The sequence below is a fragment of the Lodderomyces elongisporus genome, chromosome 4 (assembly GCF_030384665.1).
Source record: "Lodderomyces elongisporus chromosome 4, complete sequence".
In the NCBI taxonomy this organism is placed as follows: Eukaryota; Fungi; Ascomycota; class Pichiomycetes; order Serinales; family Debaryomycetaceae; genus Lodderomyces; species Lodderomyces elongisporus.
The window spans coordinates 121,575-140,907 of NC_083676.1; the positions used below are offsets into that span (position 1 = coordinate 121,575).

A 19,333-nucleotide genomic window follows, 5' to 3' on the forward strand; every position below is an offset into this window, starting at 1 on the left:
TCTTCTTCCTCTTTCTCTTCTTTTTCCTCTTGTCTCGAATTGAACTTCTTTAGCGCCTCTTGCACAAGAAACAAATCAAGATGGTATGTCTTTGGCTCTCTTTTATTGAATTTTTTTTTTCCATCTCTTTATCCTCCTTTACCTTAGCCAGTACTTGCAAACTTCTTAAAGCTTTCCCTTTGGTCTCTGATGGTATTTTTTCAAGTATTACTGGTCATCCTTTTTCAACCTAGCATTTCTAACTAATCTTTATCTTTTTAATCTTTTTTCTTAATTTTCCCTCTCCACCAATACTTATTCGGTCACAGTTGTATTGCCTTTATCAATGCATCTGCCCTTGCAATTTGAGCTAGTTCTCTAGGGGATCTAGATAGTCGTTGTGCCACAAATGAAAATAATACACATGAACCTAGAAACCCCAATAGGTTGAAAAATGCGGCTCTTGAGTATAGTCGTTCTTCTTCTTCTGTGCGGAATGACTGGAATATGCGTCTTATGCTTGCAAATATCATATGAGGCTCAACTATGTTTTGCTTTCTCCTATCTTTTTTTCTTCCTTGCTTACTTTTTTGTGGTTGTTGTTGAAATGTAATTGCTAATCTCTATATGGTTGTAACTGGTAATGAATTGGTTGGTTGCACATGTAATTATGAATCAAGCTAAAAAAAATAGAAAGAAAAAAAGAAATAAAATAAACGAGGGGAACATGCGTGATGATTTGCATTCCAAACAACAGAAAAATTGAAAACGAGGCAAAAAGAATAAGAAGAAATCTCTACGCGGATAAGTTTCGAACCACCGTGTAAAAAAATAAAAAGTGAAGCGAAACAAAATGTTGATGATGATGATAATGATATCAGAGTATTGGATGAAGTAAATTGGTCAAAACAAAACAAAACTAAACAAAATTAAACAAAAAAAAATTGGCTCAACTCACGTCGATGATCGGTATCGGGTGCTTGGACTAAATGTGATTTAATCCAAGTTCGCATATTGCACTAAACAACTCCTGCGAAAGAGAGAATGAGAGAAAGAAGCCCCATGCAATTTATAAAACCACAAGTGGTAAACAAATGACACATAAAACTGGATTCACCCTTCTCTCTTATTCGTCAACAGTCAACCATTCAATAACGATGCTAATTCCCATCACATAAAATGTATGTGTTGTATTGCTTGTAACATCGCCCATGCGTTTTCACGCTAAGGTTTACCCTCCCCCCTCTCTCTCTCATCCTTTTTCATATTCTCATATTTCAAAAATTCTGAAGAAAGGAAGAAGAAGAAGAAAGCTCTCAAGAGCAGTTTCAATTAAACAATTGTATAAATTTTGAATGGAGTATACCACCGAATTTCCCACCCGCAAAAGTAAGACATATTTGTCTCTTTCCTTTTTTGTCCCCTCACTTTGAAGGAGAAAAGAAGCTTGTGTTGGCGGGTAAATGCGAAACGACGCTAGTTGGGCCGCATTTGTAAAGCGACTGTACCACAGAGGGTACAAACCAGTTTTGTTGGTGAGAGTAAAATATATACCCAGGCAAATCGTGCGGCTCCTCAACGTGAAACCATATTTATGTAAATAAGTAGAAACTACAAAAAAAAAAACAAAAAAAAAGAAAATAAAAGAATGGAATAGTGGTGTTGCAACGGTGTATACAATGTGTCTAATACGTATTTGATACATACTTTGATAATTGTGACATGTGTTTGGGTGAAAAGAAAGGGGGGGAATGGAAGGTGGAAGGTTGCAGTAACATCTTTTTTTTTTTAAAAAAAAAAAAGTTGATCAAATTTCTTTTCACTATGATTTTGCAATGGAACATTGGAGACTCATTAGCATCAAGATCTTATTGTCCTTCTCATTCTTAACAGGTTTAGACTTGGTAGCGGGGAAATGAATTGAAGATTAAAAAAAAACAAAATAGAGATGGCAACATGGATGAACAAATCCGAGTTAAAAAAATGGAAAAATACAAACATTGACTGTACTGTAGCTCTGGTCTGTTTTCTGCTCGGTCAGTGCTACAGTTAAGTCAAAATTTTGTTGTCGTTTTAGGTGACACAGGTCCAGTCTAAACCTTACTTTTTCATTAGTAAAGCTCTAAATTTCTGACATACTATTCATAATTTGAATTTGTAATTGTTTTTGCTGTCTTTCATTTTTAATTTGCTGTCAAGTAAAATTGCAGATTTTAGTTCAAATCTACAATTATACTGATTTGGGAAGTAGTTCCGATTCAGTTTAATACTTGGAGAGGCAAAAGTAAGAAAGAAAGTAAAGAAAGAAAGGAAAGGAAATAGTAATAATTTACTAATGGTTATGAAAGTGAACAATTATCCTTTATTATTTTTTTTTCCTTTTTTTTTTTTTGTTGTTGCTTCGTATCTCTATCCTTATTCCGAGGAACGCATAACTATTGATGAGTATCTCAATATAACCAGTACTTTGAAATAATAATAGCCAAAAGAAAAGCATACAAAAGAAAAAAGAACATAGATTTAGACTTCGTTTAACAACTATAAGAGACTAAGATGTGTTGATAATAGTAATTTGTAAAACACCGCCTCTACGGCAAAATCCAAAGAAAAGAAGTATTATTGAAGTTTGAAACAGGAAAAACCCCAAGAACGCAATATTAGACAGATTAGAAAGGGGGGGTGTTTTACAAGCCAAGATGGAAAAGATTAGATATTTGTTGTTGATAATGATGATGATGATGATGATGATGATAAATTAGACAAAATAATTGCAATAAAAAAAAAGTTAGCATTCCCGATTCTCGCAATTTGCTAAATAAAAATATTTTACTTTACGTCACACTATAGGCATACAATGCATTCAATGCTAAAATAGCACTCTAATTTTTTCTTGCTAGTTGATATTTACAACTTTTTTTTCACAATGCATTATACCAAAGAGATGAAAACCAATTGGTACACTCGACACCTGTGTATAATAAGGAAACAAGCGTTTATAAGTATGTGAGTAATTACTACGACATTGTTTGTATTACACATGTTGTACTCCTAGCGTATATGCAAAAGTTGCAATGTTTACCAAGAACAAAAATTGAAATAAATTGAAAAAGATTAAAAAAAATTTGAAGCACAAATCTTAAGTATACACAGAATGTCATTGTTGTAGGACCAAGTGGTTGCTGGTGACGGATTTATCAGTTGTCAAGTTGCTCAATTTCATTCTATTGATTGGTAAAAAGAAAAATGAAAACAAATTCAGCAAAGCAGAAAGTCACCTTAATAGTGACTGGTTAAAAAAAATCAACAAAAAAGAATAAGCACCAACGCCTAGATAGTTTTAAGAATTGTCGTCAATTCTTTTGTTAATTCTTTCCTTGTCTTTACTAAAACACCCCATGTCAACTCCATATTAGTAGTTGCAAACGCTAAAAACTTTGTTGTTTTCATTGTATGAAAATATTGTTTCTTTTGTAAAATTTGTATCCTTATGCCTGTTGTTGTTGTTACTGGTTTTCTCTTTCTCTTTCACCTTATTTAACCTCGGCGGGACAAGAATAAAAAGCACATAAAAAAAAGATTTGAATGTGTCAAGAATAATGCATTGGCAACCGCCTCTGCACCTCAAATGTGATGACACTGCACTTTTCAACAACAGTAGAGCCAAGAGACTTTTGAAAAAAATAAAATATGAATTGAGGTCAGACAAGAGACGAAATGTATGTAGAGAAGAAAAGAACAAAACAAAATGAAATGGAAGGAAGGTAATTAATTGTGTTTAACTTGACTTCTCTGCTGTTTCAAAACCAGTTGTAGTTACGAAAAAAAAAAAGTGAAAAGTTTGCTTTCTTTTAGCCCTTTTTGTTGATCGTTGGTTGTTTTTGTGGTTGAAAAAAATAAAAATAAAAAAATAAAAATAAATTTCTTTTTCTTTTACCGTTCCACTATGCCACTGATCAATCAGATAAAAGCAAAGAGCAAGACACAACACCAACCAATCAACCAATCAATATTTATCTACAGAGGAAGGTGGAAAAAGAAACTACATCATTGTTACATTTGAGAGAAATTGATATAATGCACACACACACACACACCCCTTTTCTGCATACCCTATCATTTCTTCTTTTTTTTCTTTTATTCTTCTTCAAAATTTCAAGGTCATTTCCCCAACTTCAATCAAGACAATGCACAAGTAGCGTAATGAACCAAATGTAATTCCCAAAAACATAATTTTTTTTTACAAGTACAAAGAAGATATAGAAAGAAAGAAAAAAAAATTCTCTCTTTGCGTTTCAGCTTATTCTTTACTCTATAGGCTTCAAACAAACTTGTATATATGTCTAAGCCTATGTTGAAGAATAGTATATGGTTAGTATCGTCAATCGGAAGTACCTCCTCAATTAGAATTTGTCAAAATGCCTTTCAAAAAAATAAAAAATAAAAAATAAAAAATAAAAAATAAAAAATAAAAAATAAAAAATAAAAAATAAAAAATAAAAAATAAAAAATAAAAAAAACGGTTAAGAAAATTTATAATTTTTGTGGTTACAAAAAATGATTACAATGAACACCACCACCGGAAAAAAAGAATCAAACAAAATTGTTCTTTGAAGTATTCTATCAGCAATATTGACTGGTTTTTATTTGCAAAGGATAAAGACCAAAAAAAAAAGAAGCTAAAACTACTCAAGGGAATCAGTAAATTATCTGGAAAGTGTATACCACACCTCCTTTATATGTCGTTTCATTCTTTTTTATTTTTACTCTGCCTTTTTTTTTACTCTCGGCATATAAAATCATGTACTTCCTCAACCTTTATCCTTTGTGCAGACAACGTTTATCCACTAGAATTTTTAGATCAAGCATTAAGTTAAGTGGTTGCAGTTTATCCAACATATACAACCTAAATATTCCAAAGAACAATAGTCCTTTGAAGTTCTTGATCCTAGAAGAAATAAATAAATCAAGCAAAAAAGAAAGAAAGAAACAAGAGAAAAATGAAAAGTGTAAAGAAAAGAAAGTAAAAAGAAAAAGGAATAAACACTGACAATGTGTTATTACAATCCCAGTGTCTCTTTCTCTTGCTGACTCTTCATCATTTGCACAATAAGAAACCTAAATACATATTTGGCAAATGCATCAAAACCTAAAGTTGTAAAAAACAATAGCATTTTCCATTTTTCCTTTTGTCTCTTGTCTCTTGTCTCTTGTCACTTGCTGGTGCACTGTAAGCCAACAACACAAAAAGCACCAACGGCAACTACAATATTTTTTTTTTTTTGCTCATCCCAGAATTTCACACCCGTTTTAGGACTATTTTCCGATATCTAAACCATCTCCCTATTATTATTGTTATTATTGTTGTTTCTGTCCCAAAGCCTCCTCAGACTTTTTCTTGCTCCTGCTCCACCTCCTCTTCTTCTCCTTCCTCTTCACTCCCTTCTGCTCACTTTTATCAGATGTATAAATATACATGCCATTTCCCCCTAATTTCACAATTTGTCTGAAATATGAAACTTACATCTTCTTTTCCTTTTCTTCATCCATTTATCATCATCACATCCTCCTCCTCCTTTTCCTTCTTCATCATCGTCATCACTAGTCATACCTAAACACAAGAAATGAGTTCTTCGCTAGAGCACAAAACATCGAGCTCTCGTTCAGGCTCTGTTTCTGGCTCCAACTTGGATGAAAAAGCCCCAGTTTACGACGATAAAAACTCACATTTCAATGACAATACCACCAACGATGTCGTTGAGCAAGCCGTCGAAGCACCCAAATCAATCGGTGTTATTAAGGCAGAATTGTTAGCAGAACAATGGAAACACACCTTTTGGTACAAACTCGTCTTGTTGTTCTCCGCATTCCTCGTTGGTTACGCATACGGTTTGGACTCACAAACCAGATACGTTTATACCGCTTACGCAACTGCGTCATGGAGTGAACATTCATTGTTGACCACCGTGAATGCCATCACCGCTTTAACTGCCGCTGCCGCACAACCAGTTTACGCAAGATTATCTGACGTGTTTGGCCGTTTGGAATTGTTTATTGTTGCTGTATTATTTTACGTTGTCGGAACAATTATCGAATCCCAATCACCAACCATTAACGCATATGTTGCAGGTGCTGTATTGTACCAAATTGGATACAGTGGTATCATTATGGTGTTGTTGTTTATCCTTTCAGACTTTTCAAGTTTGAGATGGAGATTATACTTCTCATTGTGTCCCTCGTTCCCATTTATCATCAACACCTGGATTTCAGGTAATGTTACCGAGGCAGTTGGTACCAACTGGGGATGGGGTATCGGTATGTGGGCATTTATCTTGCCCTTGGCTTGTATCCCATTCCTTTGCTGCATGATCCACATGAGATGGCTTGCTGGTAAAACCGAGGAATGGAAGGTGTTTAAACAAAGACAAACCAAGTTCCAAGAATTGGGATTTGTTGGATTTATCAAATACTTGTTTTGGAGATTGGATGTCATTGGTCTTATCTTGATGGTTGTTTCCTTGGGTTGTCTTTTGATCCCATTGACTCTTGCCGGTGGTACACAAGAGAAATGGAAACAAGGCAACATCATTGCCCCAATTGTAATTGGTGCCGTGCTCATCATAGTATTTTGCGTTTGGGAAAACTTTGCCAAAGACCCAATCTTACCCTTGTCATTGATGAAGGACCGTGGTATTTGGTCAGGTGCAGTAATTTCCTTCTTGTTTGACTTTGTCTATGCCGTTGAGGCAAGTTTCCTTTACACAGTGTTGATTGTTGCCGTTAACGAGTCAATGAAATCAGCAACCAGAATCTCCAGTGTCTCATCCTTTGCTAGTGTGGTGTGTGGATTTTTCTTTGGTTTATTCGTTGCTTACTTCCGTCACATGAAACCATTCATCATCTTTGGTTGTTCCTTGTGGATGGTTGCATTTGGTCTTATGTACAATTACAGATCAACCTTGTCCGCACACGCTGGTATAATTGGTGCTATGGTGGTGATGGGTATCGGTACCGGTTTCTTCACTTACCCAATCACCGTCAGTGCCCAAAGTTGTGTTAGCCACGAACACATGGCTGTGGTTACTTCTGCATTGTACACACTTTACAGAGTTGGTTACGCCGTTGGTGCCTCCGTTGCAGGCGCAATTTGGTCTCAAACCTTGTTCAAGAAATTGTCTGAACACTTACCAACAGACCTTGCTACCAGCGTCTACTCTGACCCATACACATTTGCAAGCACTTATGCATGGGGAACTGACGAAAGAGAAGGTGCCGTTAAGGCATATGGTGAAGTGCAAAGAATCTTGATGATTGTGTGTCTTTGTTTCGTTGCACCAATGATTCTTTCTGCATTCTTCTTGAGAGACCACGAGTTGACTAGAGAGCAATCGTTGGAACAAGTTGAAGAAAAAGAAAAACAAGAAACCTTAGGTGGATTCTTTGAGAACTTTGGAAGAACCAGAGCTGAACGTGTTTAATGTATTTAGAGTACAGACTAATTGTTTTATAATATTTCGTGTGTTTTTTCTTAGTATTGTTGATGTTTTCTTTATATAAAAATATGTCATACCCAGACTATTATTCACTACCATTTATACTCGATATTAAAGTTGTGTAGAAAATCGTCTTAACCTTTACCTTTCTTAACTACAACTTGGTACTCCCAATATGGTCAAATGAATAATACTCCACAAATATTATAACCCAATATGGAACAATATGACTGGTAAAAGTCACATGTAAGTAAGAATCACGTGATCTCACCACTCGAAGTATACGTGGCTAATACACTCAAATAACTGAGGACCTGAGCTTGTCAGAACAGTTTATCTTTAGTTCACCCACAAAACTAGTAATAATCATATTATTTAAGCAGACTTGAAGCATATCAAACACTACTTAAGTCTGACAAATGATTATTATTATTAGTAGTAGTAGTAGTAATATTATCATCATTTTCTTGCTTTTCAAATTTTATTAATCATAGATTAAAGAGTAATCAAGTTGATGTAGGTACTACTAGAATATTACAGTGATTTAAATTGGGTCAAAGTAGAAACAAAGACAAAAGTAATATGTAGAAATGTTTAGAGCGAGTTAGAGTATTTGGTTAGCCAATGCATTTGCCTTGTTGCTCTTGTTAAAATGTATCTAGGCAATGCAAAAAAGACTAGTTCCTGTAAATTGATTTGCGGGGTTGATAATCTCGTTTAGTTGAAGTCCAAAAGAAAGAGAATCAAACAATTAGGGTTCTTGCCCTTTTTTCTAAAGCGAGCACGTTATATCATAAATCATATGTAATAGTATGTACTATTATTTTTTACAGCCACGTGAAACCATTTGGTAGCCGATATATATTACACAAATGTATATTCTAGTCTTATATGGTTTTACTATATGCGCGCAAGCCCATAGTTAAGCTACACTAAGTATGGCACATACACTCTGCGCAACTACCACGAGCGCGAAAATTTAGGCGTAGGAGGAAAAAGAGATTTTTTTGAGAGAGTATGCAAAATAGGAAGTGAAGCTAGCATAGTGAGAACAAAGGTAAAGCAGAGAGTGAGAGAGAGAAAAAAAAAATTTCGAAGTATATTGAAAAATCTTGAAAAAAAAAAGAGTCAAGTCTGCCTCTTGAAATACCTTTTGGATAGATCAACCACCACATAGACGTCAGAACATGCTCATTCCTAAAGAAGACAGAAAGAAGATCCACCAATACCTCTTCCAAGGTATGTTTTTTTTATTGAACCTTGCGGAATCGAAGGATAAATGAAGATTGGGCTGAAGATAGTGGAGATTCTTGATTTGAAATGAAGAAAGACAAGAGAAGATTTTGAAGAATGAATGCATGGAAAGAAAGTTTGCAAGTACATTTGAATATGGATCTTGGATCTACTGCTACAGATGGGGAAACAGATAAAGTAAAGTACTTTTATTTAAAACCCCCATTTATGTGTTTATTTGGAGATAATTTTAACCAGGAATTCATCAATATGATAACTTTAAACGAATCATATAATCGATATACCGCCATGTGTGTTCATAAACACGAATTTTTTTGCCATGTGAAGATTAAGTTGAAGAAATAACGACAGTGATGGGCTATGTTTTATACAGTACATTTTTTTGGCAGTTCATTACATCCAAGTCATGTGCATTGATACTTTCTTGTTTTTGTTTTTGTTTTTGTTTGTTTTTTTCTTACAAAGAGTTTCAAACTATCTTTCAAGGTCTCATCTTTCCTTGTTTCCTTTTTTTTCCCCGTATCCGATTTCAAATCCACGTGGTTGAGAGTAAATACTAACAATATAATATATAGAGGGTGTCGTTGTCGCTAAGAAGGACTTTGACCAACCAAAGCACGAGGAGATTGACACCAGAAACCTTTACGTCATCAAGGCTTTGCAATCATTGACCAGTAAAGGTTACGTCAAGACCCAATTCTCATGGCAATACTACTACTACACATTGACCGATGAAGGTTTGGACTACTTGAGAACTGAGTTGAACATCCCAGAAGGAATCTTGCCATTGACCAGATTGAAGGCTGCTCCAGCTGAAAGACAAAGACCTGGTAGAGCTGGTCCAGGTGGCAGAGGTGGTTTCAGAAGAAGAGATTAAACTCTTTGCTAGTATGCTAGGGTGTTTTTGTTAGGTTTCATCATAAATAAAAATTTAATGATTTATCTGTATTTTTGATAGAGGAATTGTGTGTGCAAGATTACTACGAGCCACCATGAATTGTAAAATCTGGTTCCTTATCCCTTATCTCATATTCCTTATCCCTTACACCTCATCCCTTTTTTCTGTTATAGCTCCTTCCTTTTCGGTTCCGTTTGTTCCTTTACATATACTCTGAAATTCTCTATCATGTTGTTATTTTTTTTCGCCAAAGAGAACAACTAGTCTCCTATCTCTTTCCTTATTGCCTTTATGTCTTGGTACACTTTGACCCGCGCCTCTTGATGAATAAATAAATTTCAACAAGAAAGTTGGACTAAATTCTGCGATAAATACGATATACACAATGGGTTCTCTTAAAAAAAAAAAGGAGAATGCCACATAAATGCTGCAAAAGAGACACGAGAATTTTTAACAGGGAAAGGAGGAAGCAGAAGAAGAAGAAGAAGAAGAAGAGACAAGGGAATGTTAGCGATAGGAATAATGATCATCTTTGGTGATGATTGTGAATGCAATCTGTAAAAACATATATTTCATTAGACGTGTATGCTCTGAAATTAGGTCGTGTATATAAGCACAACCATTCTGACGTATGTATGTGTATGTGTATGTGTATGTGTATATACATATATATACATTTAATATATAAAGCTGAAACTCTTTGGTGTGGGTTTAGAAAGTGAGAACTAAAAAAAGCAGTTTTTTTCTGCTTTGACTTTAATCTACTAAATATAAATATTTGTCTAAATTAGTTTCCTTATATGGATAATAAAGTAAAAGCACCTAGAAGAGACCAATATTGTTTTGTTTTATTTTTTAAGACTTGATCTCTTCTTCACACTATTTCATTCACAAGCAATACACTAAAATATTGGGAACTTGATTTGAGATCGCCAAATTGTGAAATCATTATATTTACATCTGATATACTCCAGTATTTTAGAAACAACATTTCGCGTAAAATTTCAGTAATCTACTTGTTGCAATGAACGACTTACCCCAGATGCCCACGCCTTATCAACAGCATCAACAACAGTATCCAAAGAAGCACCTGCTGCTGGTGCAGCAACCATACAGTGGTCAAAAAGTGAAGTATCAACCACCGCCACCACCACCACAGCAACAACAACAACAACAACAACAACAACAATACAAGGCACCTCGTACAAATAGTTCGCATTCTGTTCCTTACCAACCACAACAGCAACCACAGCAACAACAACAAGCTTACGCCGTGCCACCAACTCCTCAATCTCAATACATGTACCTGCAACAGCAACAGCAACAACCACAGCAGTATGCACCTATGCCACAAGCACCCATTTATCATCATCAGCAGCAACCGCAACCGCCTATGTACCAGCATATGCTGCTGCAGCCACAACACCCACAACTGCCACTTCCTCCACAACCACAGCAGATTCAACAAACCTATGCTCTGCTGCCGCAGAATGGCGCTATGATGTACAGTAATCCACATGCTGCACAATCTGTTCCTGCTCCACAACAACATTATCAATTGCCACCTCAATCGGTATCACAGCAACAGATTCCTCAAGGGCGTCACACCTCATCGTCAAGTCAGCAACATTTCGATCAAAACCAATATATACCTCAATCTCACACTTCCCATCCAGTGAGTAAAAAACCACCACCACCGCAGCAACAGCTGCTGCTGCTGCAACCACTGCAACCACTGCAGATGATGATGCAACAGACTGATTCACCACCTCGTATGCATCAGCATTATAAGCAACCAAGCAACAGATCGAAGGAATCATTATCTACAAACAACAACAACAACAACAACAACAACAGCACCACATTGACTTCAAAACAGAAATTAGAAATTGAACTTCGAAGTGTTTTCGAAAAAGTTGACACCAACAAACTGGGAAGAATTTCCGCCAAAGAGTTATCGTATGCTTTGTTGAATTTCGACCATACGAGATTCCATGAGTCGACAATCAAACTAATGCTCAATCTATTTACAGCTCAAAAAAAGAGTGATGGTTCGAGTTCTTCCACCTCATCATCGTCGTATGACTCCTCTAATAAGTCCTTAAACTTTGATCAATTTGTTTCATTATGGAAATACCTTTCGGCGTACAAAAAATTATTTATCCAAGCCGACGCCGACAAGTCTGGTGATATATCATTTGGTGAGTTTCAAAAGATTTTGGAACAAATCGGGTATAAGCTAGATATAGATCTTGTGCTCCATTTATTCTCCAAATATACTGCAAAAAGCGATGGTGGTTTAGGTGGCGGCGGAGAAATTGGAAGGCTCAAATTCGACATGTTTATTGAACTCTTAATCTACTTGAGAAAACTTACAGACATTTTCAAAAAATACGACAAGGATCTTTCTGGTACGGCAACAATTGGTTTCTCAGATTTTTTGTTTGAGATCAGCAACATGTCATAGCTAATTTTTTTTTTTTTGTTACGGTTACTGCTACTATTACTGTTGCCATCGCCGATTTTTCTTTCAATAATTATAATTTGTATTCTCAATCTACGTGTATTAATATATTAATAAACACTTTTAACTAAATATCCTTTTGTTTTTCTAAAATGTTTAAAGTGAAGAAGAAGAAGAAGAAGATAAAAAAGGAGGAGGAACTATATAAAATAACTTCTCCACAAGACACCCTCTAGATCTTGAATCTGATCTTCATTGAATATCTTGCTATCCACGTGCCATGTGTCTTGTCTATCTTTTCTAAACTTACCCAATGTTTCTTTGGCCGTCTTACCAACTATACCCGGAAGTCCAGTGGATTTATTTGCTAGCGTGGTCAAGATATGTGGAACCCATTGAGGTGGCGGAGAGGCAAATGAAAATGCATGAACAAGAGAGCCAAGGCCCAAAGTTGCCCCATGAGCTTTAACAATGTCTTCTTGTGATAAGTTTTTGATGCCTCCCTTTTTCTTGTATTTGACACGCACTTCGTCCAATTGCGAGGTGTACGACTTGATGAATTTATGGACAACATGCTCAACATCTTCAACTGGAAGCATATGGATAAGACCAGATAAAGTTGCCGATTCGGCTTCTCGAACCTCCAAATGTCTATGGTACAACAATGAATTGGTAATGTTTATAATCCTCTCTCTTTGTTCTTTTGACAATTTGAACAAGTTTCTGAAATAAATCGTCTCGGTAAATTCACCAATAACAATTGTTTGAACAATGCCCAAATCTCGCTTTGTATAACTTTCCAACATCTCTACAATTGACTCCAAGTATTCCTTAATGTAAGCAATTTGTGAAACCTTTTTGAAGGCCGTGATTGGGTCAATTTGACCCAACTGACAAACTTCTTTCATGTTGATAAGATTCAACAAAAATGGAACGATATATTGAGGAACATATTCTTGAAGCAATATACTTGCATTAGTGTTCAAATCTTGTTTCAACCAGTACAATAATGTTGACGCCGTATTGATGTAATCAGATACCAATATCTCCTGTGGAGTCAAATGCATAACTTCATTACGCTTGCGCTCAGTTTCAGCAAATAATTGTGGTATTTTGCTAATAGCTCCGCGCTCATTCTGCAGTGCATTTAAAAGTAGTGAGTTGATACCATCATTGCATCCTTTCAAAAACACTTTGCTATCGGCAAATGAATCCAAATAATAATTGATGGACAATATAGCCATGAACACACCAATCTCTTTTCTTACTGCATTATATTTGTGATTGATATTTGCCAAACACAAATCAAGGTACTTGTCAACATCTGCCAACCGCCAAGAGAGTGCAGATGTAACAGCCCGCACATAGCTCAAGCGAGTTGAATCTTTAAAGGCCGAGTCGGACTTGGGGTCAATTGTAAAGTTCATAATTTCATCCATAACTTTGTAAAATCTTCTAATGTCTGCATGTCCTGGTACCCACATGGAAAATAAGCTCCATGTCGCCAGCGTACCCGGTGAGATATCAGAGTCTAGTACTCTGCGCAAATACTGCCCAACAAACTCATCTCGATCTTCAAAGTAGATTGGTGACGTAAACTTCGACGCCAAGAGAACACCAGCCAATACCTCACAAGTAACAATGTGTGCACTTTTTTCATCGCTAACGTATATTTCATCAACAAGGCCCAAGAGGTCTTTGTAACTAAGATTTGGAACTAAATTATTTGACATCAATAAAATAATTGATTCGATTGTTATAACGTCGGTCACTTGAAAAGCATTACTGTTTTCTGCTTCCGAGACCCACATTTTCAAAAGCTTTAAAAGCCACTCTCGAGTGATCCGCTCGCCAAATTTAGTTAGTGACTCAAGGTCGTTAGGACGCATTTCCAATTGAAAAGAAGGCTGCGAAGATAATGCAAGCATCTCGTCGCCCCAGAATAACCATCCTTTACTTGGCTTGTTATCAATGAAATAATGCGGCATCTCTTGGCAAGTGTCGAATTCTTCCTTCCAAACTTTATAATATGACTCGTTTCTCCTTGGCTTTGTTGAAATAATTTGTTCAGATTTTGAACGATGATCCAAGTCATAACAATTCTTTACATCATAACTGTAACGATCCAAAATACGAAGTTTGGTAATGACTCGAGTAATACCCACTAAAGCATGTCTCGAAACGATAGGGTGTTCTTGCGAAGATTCGTTGAACAACGTCTGCAAAATATCAGACCTTACAGGAAGTTCCAAATACGATTGCAAATTCAGCAACAACTCCAAGTTCAGTAAAGTTACTTTCCAATGAGAATTGTGTCGTTGTTCTTCCAAAACTTTGTGCTGAAGCCTTTCCAATCGATCATAATAAATCTTTCTTTTCTTTTCTTTGGCGAGCTGAACTGCTTTAATTTCCAAATCAATACATTGATCAGGTGGTCTAATCAGATCTATCGCTTGCTCATCAATTATGCATACTTTGCTAGGTAAAGAGACCCCTTTCGATATACTGGTAAACAATGCTTGCGCAAGCTTGTACACTTTCGGATCATCGACCTTCAATGAGCGATGAAGCAAATCAACAAACTTGTGAAGGTTGAAATAATCATTGTGCAACTTGTACTTGATACGTTTGAGCGCAAATACTTTCAACGCATTCTCGATTTCCTTGGGCTGTTCTGACTCTAAGGCACTGCTCAAGTTCTTGAATGCCGTCTTAATTATATGATTATAAGATCCGCTCAATCTTTTCATACCATCAAGTAGCATTCTTTGCGCACTGTTTGATATTTCGGCATAATTTGAAGCTGCAATTTTAACCACATCATCGATCAACACACGATCCAAGTTGGTTTCGGCTCTAGCTGTGGCATGCAATGCAACTCTCGTCTGGTGGTACATTTCTAATCGCGCAGCAATTGCAATACGAGTGAATGGCTTTCTAACTCGATTAATTATTTGAAGATATTGAACATAGCCGTAGTCAATCTCGGCATTGCTTGAACCAAGTGCCCTTTCTCTACCTACATCGGATATCCAAATACCAATAGCAAACAAAAGATTCTTGAATATTCTTATGTTATCATGGAAATTGGCATTCAAGAATTTGGCGACAAAATGCAAGCTTCGTCCGATAAGGTATCTAGTCTTGTGGATTTTCAAATACAAATCTTTGGATCTCTTGTTCTTTGCATCATTACCAAAAAAGTAGTTGGAAGTGTACAAGCTTCTTTCACGGAAGGTGATGGCCGGATTCATGCTAGACATGTGCACTCCTTCAACGCTTGGAGTTCCTCTACCTCCCAAATCGATGTCAGAGACGTTTTTTCCTGTTGCATGCATGAACAGATGTTTTTCTGTTGGTGTTGATTTCGTCAGTGGGACATCTTCCTTATCAAATTCGCCATTCAGATGTTCATTACTTAGCTGGTCGCTAACGATATCGCCCATTTTAGAAAAATCTGCCATGTAATCTATGAGGTCTTCGCTTTTGAGATCCTGCATGATTTGTTTCATGTTCTCAGTAACATTCTCGTCGTAAAGAATATCCTTTTGTGTAGAGATCCCAGAAATTTCCTTCACACGTTTAAGAAGTTGCAAACGTTGTTGAATGGATTCCTTATCATGATTGAGATTTGGAATGTCTTCTGCAAATGACGGGTCTAACAAGTAAGCAATTCCACTCAGTGAATATGCCAAGTATAATAAGTTAACACGGAGTTCATCTAGTATCATTATTGATGATTTACTAGCAGCTACACTAACTGCTGTTCCAGCCGCTGTTCCCGCTGCGGATCCAGCATCATTAGCACCATAACTTTCAATTATATTCGTGACATTCTTCAAACATCTCGACACGTGTTCATTGAAAAATTCATAAGCAAATTCTATTTCCCGCTCTGTAGAAATGAACCAGTCAAATTTGAGATCTTCAAATCTATCCTTTTTGTCCCAAAATCCACCCCAGCAGTCTACGGTAAGACCGTGCCTCTTTTCATAATCAGGAGATATAAGACGGCACTCGTTGATTTTGATTTTAGTCACCGTCTGAAGAACCTGGTTAACAAAAAATGATGAAGAGTAAACACATGGGCCCTTGACATTATCCATGAGATAAAAAGAAAACACTTTGAGCTCTTTATGCATGGCGACTAACTGAGCACCTGCATTGCCAACACATTCATTCAAGATGGTCAAGTACCAGAGCAAAGCTTGGTCTCGAGGTACAATATCACTGCCCGTACGAGCCACGCCTGCTCCATTCTCATCAATCTCGTCTCTAATCTTATCAACCAAGATCTCATAGTTTGCCTTGAAACATTTTGGGTCACGCTTAATAATCGCCCCGCAGATCTCAGCAACTGGACTGGCAACTAGATGGTGTACATTGTTTAAAGAAAACTTTAAAAATTCATTTTTGAATATGTTGAAAATCTCATCTGACATGGACTCAAACATGACAAAAAAGAATTTAGGTAACGAAAGGGCCAAGCTTTTCTCCAACCCTGAGCTTTTTGAGGGATCGGGTAAATTCTCGAGTAATGTAGGCAACTTTTGAGCTAAAGCTATAATTAATTCTTTAAACGCGGAGGTGGATGATTTCAATGCAGCACTTTCCATATCCGGTGAGACTTCAAACTCTTGTTCGCTTCCATATAATTTGGTATTCAAGTAGTTGACATGATTTGAAGTAAATTCGATTGCTAGCATTGTGTCACCAAATTCACCATTAAGGTCGGCAATAGGCATATAGGTTGAAAAGGCCGAAAACACTTCCAATGTCTGTAATGTCTTTTCCAAATCATTAGAATCAACTCCAGGCAATGCTAATGACAATAATCGTGTAACGTGAACTCTAAATATAGGCGTCGATACCAAGTGTCGAGCCAAAGTATCCATCGTGCGGAGAGCGTTTATTACTCTATGGGTGGAAATCACACCTTCCAACGATTCGTAAATATCTAATAACGTATTTTCCAAAACATAATCTGGTTCCAAATATGCAAGTAGTTGTAAAGCCGATAAGTATTCAGAGGCAACGTCTCCTCTCTTTGAGTGTGTACCTATTTTCACTATTGGCAAGAATATCGACACAAACTTCTTTTTGACCTCTGAAGTAATCTTCATGTTCTCAGGAATATTGTAAAGACCACTTTCTGACTGTGTCTCCATATTGTATCTTTTATGAAATTGATAGATAAGGGCCATTATTAATCTAGATATCGGTCTCGTCCACTCACCAGAATTAGATGGATGGATATAACTTTCAATGGCATTCACCAATGTTCTCAAATGATGAATTAAACCTCGTTCAGTAAATGCACTCTCCCCATTAATGGAAAATACAATCATTGAAGCAAAGCCATGGAAGTACTTTAGTTTCCGCGAAGCGTATTTTTTAGGCATTATACCTAAATTATTGATCAATTCGTTGAATGTAAACTCCATTTGGTCTTTTGAGAATAAACCAAAATTGCCCAATTTAACAACATTCCTTATTGTACTTCCGTCTTTGATTACTTTTTCGTCGAATTTTTTCATCGTTTCCATAGCAATAATACCCAATCTGGAAGTAACTTGCTCCTCAAATCCTTTTGTCTTATTCAACTTAAGCCACATGTAAAAAAATGAGTTTATGTAATGGCGTATATCATTTTCATCATCAGCACCTCCTTGTGTAAAATTGAGTGGCATTAAGGCCAATGCAGAAACTACCAGTGCTGAAGTTGATACTGAAAAATTACTCACTATTCTCAGATAGATCTTTGGCAAACAATCTTTATCAAAAAAGTAAGATGCCCGTGATGCTAATTTTGCCAATTGTTTTTGATCCTTCTTTTCAAAAGAGACCAGGATTGCATCAACTGAAGGAAACAAATGTTCAAGTTCTTTGCACAATCCTTCCCAGGGCAATCTTAATCCCTGTTCGTAAAGTATTTCTTGGTCCTTTGTGAGTATTTCAAAAACGCGTAAATATGTTTTGATATGAACGTGTTGACCTCTACAAAGACATAATGCAAAGTAGACTTTTGCCAAGTTGGCTCTCAAGGTGACGGGCATATCATATTTCATTTTGAGCCAAATGAGAAGCTCATGAGTCCAAGTTCGAACACTCACCACGGCGGCTGACTTGGGTGATTTCTTATGTTGCACAGTTGTACTTTCATCATCGTCGTCGTCGTCATCATCATCATCATCGTCATCATCACCGTCGGAGTTGTCGTCTATACCGACTTCGTCTTCCCCTCCATGGTCTAGTTCCTCATCAGAGGAATCAAACTCTTCAGTCATTGGCTCATCGTCTTCTTGGCCATTGTCCATTTCAAACAAGTTTGTCTCCAAAACTAAATCTACATCCGATATGGAATCTTTCAATGCGGCCAAGTCCTTGGCAGATATCGAAAGTGCACCTTGTATATCCAAAGATTTGATTGCAATGTAGAGATGTGAAACTATATGGCTCAAAAACTTTGCCAGGTCTTGTGGATTCTCCAATTCATATGGTAACAATTTGGGCAAATCCAAAGTCCGAGGCCGTGATCTAGCATAAAACCTCGATGTTGGGTCTAATTGCAATTTTGCCAACAACTCTCGATCTCTTGGGTAATCTAAATTGTAGTATTGCTCTCTAGTCGATACAATTGTATTGTAAGAGGGTCTTCTAGTCGTGACATGTCGTTGTACATGACCCCAAGTCGTGGGAGTAAATGATCGCGAGGTATCACTATCGAGGGGCGTAAACTGAGCATCGAAATGAAATTGTCCTTGGATATTGTTATTATGGTTACTTCTAGATGCATTAGGGGTTCTTATAGGAATTGGAGATGTAAGAGTATGTGGTTGAGTCTCGACATGGAATTTGAGCCCTTCACCCCTTGTCTCCTCAGGTGACCTTCTAAATATGCTGTTGTTGTTATTGTTGTTGTTGTTGTTGCCAACACCGTTGTTACCTTTCGAAGGTGAATCTGAATGAGACATGAGGTTCGCTGGTTATCATACACGATGACTCGGTAATTGAATTGAGGTGTGGATAACTACTGTTGGTATATATATATATATATATATATATAAAAATAAATTTGTGTATGAATATATGTATGTAAGTATGGCGAACTGGTATGGCTATTTATTCGCAAATTCAGATATAAATTGTATGACGAATAGCGGAGAAAGTAGAATATTGAATCTGCTGCAAAAAAAAAAAAGACACACACACACAAGAAGTACTATGATTATGTGTGTGTATATGTGT

The 19,333-nt window shown here is 36.5% G+C and overlaps 4 protein-coding genes across 4 annotated transcripts; 3 read left to right on the top strand and 1 right to left on the bottom strand. All coding sequences in view use genetic code 12, as the record gives it.

Annotated features, from left to right (window-relative positions):
- Positions 1-5,600: 5,600 nt before the first annotated feature.
- On the top strand, positions 5,601-7,454 carry ARN1 (Siderophore transporter; the record flags this gene model as incomplete). The annotated part of the gene is made up of 1 exon (XM_001525745.2): positions 5,601-7,454. One exon carries the CDS (start codon positions 5,601-5,603, stop codon positions 7,452-7,454), a length of 1,854 nt encoding a protein of 617 aa, XP_001525795.1.
- Positions 7,455-8,656: 1,202 nt separating this feature from the next.
- Positions 8,657-9,600, top strand: RPS10A (40S ribosomal protein S10-A; the record flags this gene model as incomplete). The annotated part of the gene is made up of 2 exons (XM_061119452.1): positions 8,657-8,708; positions 9,299-9,600. 2 exons carry the CDS (start codon positions 8,657-8,659, stop codon positions 9,598-9,600), a joined length of 354 nt encoding a protein of 117 aa, XP_060975435.1.
- Positions 9,601-10,645: 1,045 nt separating this feature from the next.
- On the top strand, positions 10,646-12,088 carry PVL30_003201 (uncharacterized protein; the record flags this gene model as incomplete). Its single annotated transcript, XM_001525746.2, has 1 exon — positions 10,646-12,088. The coding sequence occupies one exon, from the start codon at positions 10,646-10,648 to the stop codon at positions 12,086-12,088; it is 1,443 nt and encodes a 480-aa protein (XP_001525796.2).
- A 197-nt stretch (positions 12,089-12,285) lies between these two features.
- On the bottom strand, positions 12,286-19,059 carry BLM3 (Proteasome activator BLM10; the record flags this gene model as incomplete). The annotated part of the gene is made up of 1 exon (XM_001525747.2): positions 12,286-19,059. One exon carries the CDS (start codon positions 19,057-19,059, stop codon positions 12,286-12,288), a length of 6,774 nt encoding a protein of 2,257 aa, XP_001525797.2.
- Positions 19,060-19,333: the final 274 nt, after the last annotated feature.